General features: G+C 52.9%; 1 protein-coding gene across 1 annotated transcript; it reads right to left on the reverse strand.

The window, feature by feature from the left end:
* Nucleotides 1–6,791: 6,791 nt before the first annotated feature.
* LOC143692508 (olfactory receptor 14J1-like) lies at nucleotides 6,792–7,766 on the reverse strand. The gene has a single exon (XM_077172749.1). The coding sequence runs from the start codon at nucleotides 7,722–7,724 to the stop codon at nucleotides 6,792–6,794; it is 933 nt and encodes a 310-aa protein (XP_077028864.1). The 5' UTR covers nucleotides 7,725–7,766.
* Nucleotides 7,767–10,147: the final 2,381 nt, after the last annotated feature.

Consider the following 10,147-nt stretch of genomic DNA (forward strand, 5'->3'; position numbering starts at 1 on the left):
CTCCAGGCACCCATGGCCACAATTGGAGTTTCACCTCCAAATTTCCTTATATCCAAGGATTGTTCACATAGGAATATTGCCAGGACAAGACTGGCTGGCAGTGGTTTCATAAGGGTCACCTCCAATCTGTCCCCAAAACTCTGGGGAAGGCTCCGTGTTATCCTTTCTATGGGAAAGAACTGTCCTGCTTCTCCAGGAACCCATGGCCAAGATTGGGTTTCCACCTCCAAATTCGCTAGATCCAAAGACTGCTCCTAGACAAAATCTGCCATTCCTGACAAGTCTGGCTGGCCTTGGCCTAGTGAGACTCTCACCTGCCTTCCAAACACTGGAGCTCTGGGCTTTCCTTCCTATGGAAAAGAACTGTCCTTCTCATCCAGGTGTCCATGGGGTTCCACATCCAACATCCAGCATTCCCTGTTGTGACAGACTGGAGGAGATTGTTGGCTGAAAACATTTCATGCATGGGAGAGGAAGGTGCAGATCCAGCCTTGCCCTGCCCTGCCCTGGAAGCCCAGCCCAGCCCTGCCCTGGAACCCCAATCCCCCCAGAGCCTCTATCCCAGCCCAGCAGTGGCTGCCTGTCCCTGGCACAGCACAGGCAATGCTCCACAGCCACCTCTGCAGCCCCAGCCCAGCTCCTGAGGGACCAAATGAGCCCAAGCCCCACCTGGGGGAAGGGCCCAGGGAGACCAAGGGGTATTGAAGGCTGACCACAAGGCAAGCACACATCTTGCCCCTGCATCCTCTTGGAATTTCCATCTGAACAATGCTGCAATCCAGAGCTTGGTAGCTGTGTGTGGGCTTCTCTGTATCTTTTCTGTCTTTCGCTCTCTCTGTGTCTTCTTCTATTTCTGTCCTTTTGCAAATTTTGAATAACTTAACATTGAACAGGCTTAGAGTTTATGAAATTGAATGGGCCAAGGTAATGCTTTGAGAAGTCTTTTCTGCTGATTGAATGTGGCATTAAACCATTTGCCAAGTTTCTCTAATTTACTGAAGTTGCCAGTAAAGACTGTTTTGTTGTTTTGACCTCTTGAGGATTTTTTGCCAGGATTTGTCTAGTGCATCCAACTCAGAGGACACAAACAACTGTAAATTCCTTTTAAATGTCTCATTGAGAGAGTTTTTTAGTGGATGGGGGTCAGGGCTTGTGTGTCCTGCTTGGCCCAGCCCAGGCAGGGCTTTCCCAGCCACATCCCACACTCCATTGCCCAGCTGGAGCCACTGGTGCCTCTGAGTTGTGCTGCCCCAGCCCCAGGGACACTCTCCTTGTCTGCCCATTCCCCCACGGTCTCTGGGCAGGGATGGCCTCACTGGGGGCTGCTGACATCCTCAGCAACTTGGAGGCTGCTGCTGAATTTCACTGCTCCAGAGGCTTGTTCAGCCTTCAGCTCTTCAGTGCAGGAATTCAGTGGCCCAGGGCTCATGAACATTCAGAACACCTGAACAAGCCAAGCCTCTGAGAATCATTTGATTTTAATTTTGAAATCCTTTGTGGTTAAGTAGATCTCAGTAGTGTATTCAAACTGAATACATGATATTTAAAAAGAGAGCAAGAAAAGATTTTGTAGGTCCTGTTTAGTTTTGTTTTCCTGTTAATTCATTGATATGTGCAATCTCCAATTGACACTGAATCCAGGTAGTTCCTCATGCAGTGTGAATAGATATGCAAATCAAGACCCTTCATGGCTGACAATCAATCAGACTCTGTCCCTACCCCCACCCCGCCATTTCCCCCATCCAAGCCCTGGCACTCAGAGCAGCCTTGTGCAAATCTGAGCTCCCTCCAGCCCAGGCTGCACCTGCAGCTTTCAGCTCCTTGGCTCCAATTCCCACCTGCTTTTCTTGCAGAAGGAGCTGCCCGAGACACAGAGGGATGTTCATTTCTTGTCAGCCAACAAAGCCAAGGGAAGGCACGGCTCCATCAAATGGAAAAGTCATTCTTCTCCCTGGCTCTGCCCTGCCCCTGATCCCCACAGCCTGTCCTGTTTCCTTCATCCCTGCATTGCCAGGGACTGTCTGGGACAAGGGAGCTCTGCTCTGGGGATGGAGGGAGGTCCAAGTGCCACCACTGGAGTGGGAACCACAACTCATCAGGTTTGTGTCCTTTGGGGATCGGGAACTGGTGAGACTCAGAGGCACAGACAGTTTCTCTCTATGGCCAACAGACCAGAGTTGAACAGGACACAATTTAATAACAATCACAGTCTTCTCTGAGCCATGTGCAACATCCTAGCAATGTCTGATCAGTGCACCATCCACAAGGGATTTCCATACTAAAATTAATTTTAGACAAATGTGACCCTGTAATACACATAAACACAATTAGGTTCTTGTATCAGGATGCTCATCCTGGAGTGGGTGCAAAACAGCTCAGAACAATTCCTGATTTGCAAAGCTGTCAGTGGTGGATGGAGAACGGAGGTCAGGCTGCTCTTGGTGCTGAGGAAATGCTGAAACCAGCCTGACTCATTTCATCTCCTCCTGTCCTGGCTGATCTCCCCTCTTTCCCCTCCCACCCATTGGCTTTTGTCTCCCACCAGGCCCCCGGTGAAGAGCCTGGCTCTGTGTTCTCCATCCCCTCCTCGCTGGCACTGCCAGGCTGGGATGAGGAGCCCCTCAGCCTTCCCTGCTCTGGGCTGGACAAGCCCAGCTCCCTCAGCCTCTGCTCACAGCCCAGGGGCTCCAGCCCCACCTTGGAGGCCCTTCCCAGACCCTGCTGCAGCTGCCAGACATCTTTCCTGCCCTGGGCAACCCAACCCAGGCCACAGTGACCTGGATAATCCCCGTCCTTGATGTCCTGGTCACACAGCCCTGGCCCCTTGTCCCCATGTCAGGCTCTGGGGTGGATCCTGTGGAACATCCTTTGGTGGAGGCTGTGGCTCCAGGTGGGCCGGGGGGATCCCGGGGGACAGGGACCCCGCTGGGCATGGACAGCATTGGACTTGTTGGGAGAAACTGTGAGGGGGAGCTGGGGCCGAGTGACCAACCCAGTGACCTGACACAGCCCTGCTGGGATGGCACACAGCCCCTCTGGGATGTCACACAGCCCCTCTGGGATGTCACACAGCCCCTCTGGGATGGCACAGCCTGCTCTGTGAGCTCACAGCCCATTCTCTGATGTCACACAGCTGGTTTCTGATGTCACAGCCAACTCTGTGATGTCATAGTCTGCTCTGTGATGCCATCGCTAATTAATGACCTCACATCCCCCACTCTGTGATGTCATAGCCCACTCTGTGACCTCATGTTACCAGATCAATTGCCTACACCAGCTGAGCTGACACCTGGAGCTTGTTCTCCACATCCCCAGGCCTATGGAAACCACACAAGGCCCATTGTGTGAGAAGGGGAACTGGAAGTTCAGCAGCCTCAGGGTCCTGCCAGCTCAGCCAGGCCCACTGGAACATTGGGGTCTACGACCACCAGGGACCACCAGAGAGACCCCCAGGACAGAAGAACACATGGGTAAAGGGGAGGGGAAATATGTCAATGATTTTGGGGAAATGATTATCATATGTGTGTTTAGTCCAGGACAATCAATGAATATGTGTGCAAAATACAGAAAATAAACAGAAACTTTCCTGTACTCAGCCTGCACAGCTTTGGGAGGAGCTCTCCCCTGTGCATCCAGCTGAATAAAGAATGCTGCTTCTTAGTGGTGTTAAGGAGTTTTCTGTCTTACCGAATTTTTGCTAACACTCCCACTGCCAAGGAAAGCTCTGTCTGCTGCTTTTCACAGACAGAGAAAGGCTGGTGGCAGATGTGGGGCTCAGAGGCTGCCTGGGTCATGGTGGCCATGAAATAATCAAGTTTTCAATCTTCTGTGAAAGAAGGAGGGGCAGCAACAAAACTTCTACACTGAAATTAGGAAGGGCAGACTTTGGCCTGTTCAGGATGCTGATTTGGAGAGTACCAAATCAGGTACTGATTATTTTAAGGGAAACACCCTTAAAAAGAAAGGGGTCCAGGAAGGATGGACACATTTCAAGAAAGTAATCTAGAGGGGAAAGGGGCTGCCTGTCCCAGTGTGGCAAAAGATGAGCTAGTGAGGCAAATTATTTTCCTGGCTGTCCATGGAGCTTTTCTGGGAACTCAGGGAAAAAAGGACCAGAAACTCAGGAAATTTTTAAGGATGTCATTCCGTTAAGCAGAAACAAAAGGAAAGAGATGAAAGCTCAATTAGAACTTAACCTGGAGGCTTCTGTAAAGAAATAATAAATGTTTAAAAAAAAATTTATAAGAAAAGGAGGGAGAAGAAGAACTTCTACTCTTTTTTGGATACAGTGGAGAATATAGTAATTAAAGATAAGGAAAAGGATAAGGTAATTAACATCTTGTGTCAATTTTCAATATTAGTACAGGTTGTCCTCAGGACAAGTGTTCTCCTGAGCTGGTAGATGGGCACAGGGAGCAGAACAGCCCCCTGGAATCCAGGAGGAAGCAGCTGGGGACCTGCTGAGCCACTCAGATGCTCACAGGTGTGTGGGATCAGATGGGATCCATCCCAGGGGGATGAGGGAGCTGTGGATGAGCTCCCCAGGCTGCTCTCCATCATTTACCATCAGTCCTGGCTCAGCAGGGAGGTCCCAGAGCACTGGAGGTGCCAGTGTGAGCCCATGCCCAGGAAGGGCAGGAAGGAGGAGCTGGGGAACTCCAGGCCTGTCAGCCTGACCTGGGTGCCTGGCAAGGTTATGGAACAGATCACCTTGAGTGCCATCCCAGGGCACCCACAGGATGGCCCAGGGATCAGAGCCAGCCAGCGTGGATTTAGGGCTGGCAGGTCCTGCCTGACCAACCTGGTCTCCTTTTATGCCCAGGTGACCCACCTGTGGATGTGGGAAAGGCTGTGGATGTTGTGTGCCTGGACTCCAGCAGAGCCTTTGACTCTGTCTCTGACAGCATTCCCTGGAAAAGCTGCAGCCCACGGCTTGGGCAGGTTCCCTCCTGGCTGGGAGATTTAAGAGCTGGCTGGAGGCTGGGCCCAGAGAGTGGTGGGGAGGGTGCTGCACCCAGCTGGTGTCCAGGCACTGGTGCTGTCCCCAGGGATCTGTGCTGGGCCCAGTCCTGTTTAATATCTTCACTGATGGTCTGGGTGAGGGGATCGAGTCCAGCATTCACAAATTGCAGATGGCACCAAGCTGGGTGTGAGTGTGGATCTGCTGGAGGGCAGGACAAGAAGACCCAGCCTTAAGCTGCACCAGGGGAGGCTCAGGCTGGACAATAGGAAGGAGTTCTTCACAGAAAGGGTGAGTGGGAACTGGAATGGGCTGGCCAGGGGGGAGGTGGCAGAGTCACTGTCCCTCTCCAGTGGCACTCAGTGGCATGGTCTGGGGGACAAGGCAGTATTTGGGCATTGCTTGGACTTGATGATCCCAAAGGTCTTTTCCAGCCTATTTGATTCTGTCATTCTGTGATGATTGGGACACTCTGGGGCCATTGTGACACTGCAGGGCCTCATGGAACTAAGAGGACCATGGTGACACCGTGCACCCCCACAGAACCCGGGGTCCATGGTGGTGCTGTGGGGCCAAATGGACCCAGGGAGTGCCCCGTGACACTCTGGGCCCTTGTGGAACCACAGAGGCCATTGTGACACTGCAGGGCCTCGTGTAACCAAGGGGTTTCACCATTTTGACACTGCAAAACCAAGGGGACCATTGGGAGACTGCAGGGCCCAGTGGAACCAAGGGGCCGTTCTGACACTGCGGGGCCTCATGGCACCAAGGGGACATTGTGACACTGCAGGATCCTGTGTAACCAAGGGGCCACTGTGACACCATGGGGCCTCAAGGAACCTGGAATAATGCTGTGACACTGTGTGGCCTTGTGGAAACAAGGAGTCCATTGTGACACAGAGGGGACTTGTGGAAGCACAGAGACCATGGTGACAGTGTGGGACCTCATGTGGCCATGGGGCCATTTTGACACCCTGGGGCCACATGGAACCAAGGGGCCACTGTGAAACTGCAGCACCAATGAGAACATTGTGACACTGTAAAGCCTCACAGAAGCAAGAAGTCCCTTGTCACATTTTGGGGCCCCATGGAAGCAAGGAGACCAGTGTGACAGTGCAGGGCCTGGTGTAACCAAGAGGCCATTGTGACACTGAGGGGCCCCTTTGAACCAAGGACTTTTTTGCAGATGTCACCAAGCTGGATGTGAGTTTTGATCTGAGAGAACATAGGAGTGCTCTGCACAGGGACCTTGATAGTCTGGATCCAGAGGATGAATCCAACAAGGTGAGGTTTAACAAATCCAAAGGCCAGGCCCTGCTATTTGGCCCCAGTGCTACAGGCTGGGGACAGAGTGGCTGGAGAGCAGCCGGGCAGAAAGGGACCTGCAGGGACTGATGGACAGCAGGCTGGACATGAGGCAGCAGTGTGCCCAGGTGGGCAAGAAGGCCAATGGCTCCTGGCCTGGCTCAGGAATGGTGTGGCCAGCAGGAGCAGAGCTGCTGTGCCAGCACTGATCTGCCCCCAGCTCTGCACACAGACATGGCTGCTGCAGCTCCAGAGAAGGCAACAAAAGGGCATCTCTGCAGAAAACTCTGCTGGGAGATCCTTTAGTTCCTTTAAAGCCAACAAGATCACAGCCCCTCATTGACACAGTCTGTGGCCACAGGGAAGGTGGAGAGAAACAAAATTAGAAATGGTAGAAACAATGAAATTACTTTACGGAAAATATGAAAAAAGTAAAACAAAGAAAAAGAACTTCCAAAATGAAACCAACAAAAGTATCAAAGATGAATTTTATTACAAGCAATTTGCACAAACTGGCAAGCAGTTTTCAATGTTTCTGAAAGCATCCAGTCATCAGTCTCCACACTGCAGCCTTGAGCTCCTGGTTCCTCAGGCTGTAGATGAGGGGGTTCAGGGCTGGAGGCACCACCGAGTACAGAACTGACACGGCCAGATCCAGGGATGGGGAGGACATGGAGGGGGGCTTAAGGTAGGCAAATGTTCCAGTGCTGATAAACAGGGAGACCACGGCCAGGTGAGGGAGGCAGGTGGAAAAGGCTTTGTGCCGTCCCTGCTCAGAGGGGATCCTCAGCACAGCCCTGAAGATCTGCACATAGGAGAAAACAATGAACACAAAGCCGCCAAAAGCTAAACAGATGGAAAACACAAGAAGTCCCAGTTCCCTAAGGTAGGATTGTGAGCAGGAGAGCTTGAGGACCTGTGGGATTTCACAGAAGAACTGGCCCAGGGCATTGCCATGGCACAGGGGCAGGGAAAATGTATTGGCCATGAGTAGTAGAGCATTGAGAAAGGCACTGGCCCAGGCAGCTGCTGCCATGTGGGCACAAGCTCTGCTGCCCAGGAGGGTCCCGTAGTGCAGGGGTTTGCAGATGGACACGTAGCGGTCGTAGCACATGATGGTCAGCAGATAAAACTCTGTTGAAATGAAGAACAGAAAGAAAAAGAGCTGTGCAGCACATCCAGTGTAGGAGATGCTCCTGGTGTCCCAGAAGGAATTGTGCATGGCTTTGGGGACAGTGGTGCAGATGGAGCCCAGGTCAGTGAGGGCCAGGTTGAGCAGGAAGAAGAACATGGGCGTGTGCAGGTGGTGGCCGCAGGCTACGGCGCTGATGATGAGGCCGTTGCCCAGGAGGGCAGCCAGGGAGATGCCCAGCAAGAGGCAGAAGTGCAGGAGCTGCAGCTGCCGCGTGTCTGCCAATGCCAGCAGCAGGAAGTGCCTGATGGAGCTGCTGTTGGACATTTGCTGGGGCTGCACATGGGGACCTGGTCATGGAGAAAAGGACAGTGAAGTGTCGGAAGAGATACTGGTAACCAAAATCAAAGCCTTTTCCCATACACCCTCCCCTGGAACACACATAGACACCATTCTCTGTTAAAGAGTTCTGAGGTTTTCTTTATAAGCTCCCCCATACCTCTGCTGGTATTCTTGGTTATCAGAAACCCTCAGGATTTCCACTGCCCTCAGGGAAAACAGAGCACGTTCTGAGTGGCAAAGTGATTAGCAGAGAGTGAGGGAAGATAATCTGTCATTCTGACCTATTCAGAATTTCTCTGGGTTTAAACTTTCTAAGTTGGATGGTGATCACCCCCACCATGTTTCCCTTTAAAATTCCCCAGGCGCTGCTGAGAGCAGATGGATCCACCACAGCCCAGCTCAACATTTGTAGCCAAGGACTCACTTTGCTCATTTCACCAACCCAGCAGCATTTTCAGTGTCACAACACCTCTGCCTTTCCCCATCAATCTCGTAACTCAGAGATGCTCTGGGACAGGTTTGCACCCTGGATTGAAGCTCCCAGCTTGGACTGAAATCTCAGGGAGACTTCCAAGTGTCCTTCTGATGGCATTGGATTGAGGGAGATGCAGCTCCTTCCCTGGCTGCACTGACAGCATTGCCCAGAGCCGGGCCCTGGGGACAGCGTCACCCTGAGCCAGCTGTGCCCCCTGCCAGAGCCCCCAGGGCCGGGCAGCTGCTCCCAGCCCTGTGCTCTGAAGAGGGAACTGGGCCCGGGGCTGCAGAGCTGCCCCACGGCTCTGCTGCAGCTCTGCCTGCACAGGAGGGGCTGCACGCCTTGGAGCCCCGGCCCTGAGGGCAGAGGCTTGGCTGGGCCACAGGAGGGAGGGGGCTTGTTCAGAGGGAGGGGCTGCACTGCAGGGGATCCTGTGGGCATCTCTAAACTCTCCCTGCCACAGCATTGCTGGGCTTTGTTTTCTCTCATTGCCTGATCTTCTCTCTGCTTCCTGCAGATTTCCCTCCTGCAGGTGTTTCCCTGTGCCAGATCTCTCCCTGCCAGCACTCACAGACCCCAAATCTCTGTGCACTCTCCTTGGCCCTACAGAACCCTGCCTGTTTGCAGGGCACTGGCTGGGGGCAGGTTCTGTTTGCAGCTTGGAGAAAGGACAGCTCAGACTGAGCCTGATGGCTCCAGCAAAGGTGATGCTGCTGCTGTCCATGGGCAGAGTGGCTGAAAGCACATTAGGGATCTCCTGTGAACCTATTGATCACTAAAAGTAACAGTTCAGATGTCTTGGGAACTTTTAAAATTTCATAAATAATAATTCATAAGCAAAATTTACCAGGTCAGATATTACAAGGAATTGTCAAAATTTATAATCATCCTTTAATATTTATCACCACGTCCCTACCATTCCTCAATAGTAGGAAACTGAATACAAAGTCTTAAGAAATTTCTTATATTTTTTCAAAATCCTAGTCTTGGAAATATTCTATGACTGATCAGAACCCCTCAGCATGTCAGAGCTTCATGAACCTTTCACCTCCCCTGCACCAGAAATACCCAGAATTGTACTCACAGGCTCTGCAGGCATTGGGATGTTGCAGCTTGAGGAGATGGCTCCAGGAGCTGCAGCTGCACTGTCCTGCAGCCAGAGGTTCCTGTGCCAAGGGCTGGCAGTGATTGTGCCCCAGGCACTTCTCAGCCCCTTCCCAGCCCTGACTGATTGAAGCTCTCTGTGCCTCTGGGCTGTGCCCGGGCTGGCTGCAGGCAGTGCCCCAGCCCTGCTGGGCTGGCACAAGAGCTGCTCATCAAGAGAAATGTGCTTTTGAAGCTCTTCTTGGTGACCAGGAGCTGCCTCTGTGCCAGGAGCCCAGCCCAGCTCAGCAGCACAGACACAGCACAAGGACTTTAATCAGCCTCTGGGGCTTTGTGCTCAGGCCCTGAGCATCAGTCCCTGAGAGGGAGCTGAAGAAACCTCTCCAGTATTCCAAGGCAGAATCCAACTCCAAAGTTTCTTGGACTTGTAATGGGTCCCACTGAGGGACACGACTGAGCAAGTGTCCCCAGGCCCCAGGCAGAGCAGAGAACTGCAGGCAGTGATGACAGGTGGGGACAAAGAGAAGCCAAGTCTTGGTGCCCTGGGGCACTGCAGGGTCTGTGCCAGCAAGGGCTGGGAGGAGACACCTTGTCCTGAGGCCCTGGGGCCTCCTGGCACAGCCCCAGCCAGGCTGGGCACTGTCAGCCCCTTGTGCTGCCCTCAGCATCCCCCCCTAGCCCACATCCCAGTGGCCTCCAGGATCTGCTGCAAGGAGTCCCTGGGGAGCCTTGCTCAGCAATGGCCCTGGGGGCTCCTTCATGCTCCCTGCAGGGACTGCAGGTTTTTCAAAGGACTTTGGCTTTGGCTTTTGCCTTGGAGTCTCTGAGA

This window comes from Agelaius phoeniceus (assembly GCF_051311805.1).
Source record: "Agelaius phoeniceus isolate bAgePho1 chromosome W unlocalized genomic scaffold, bAgePho1.hap1 SUPER_W_unloc_1, whole genome shotgun sequence".
NCBI lineage: Eukaryota > Metazoa > Chordata > Aves > Passeriformes > Icteridae > Agelaius > Agelaius phoeniceus.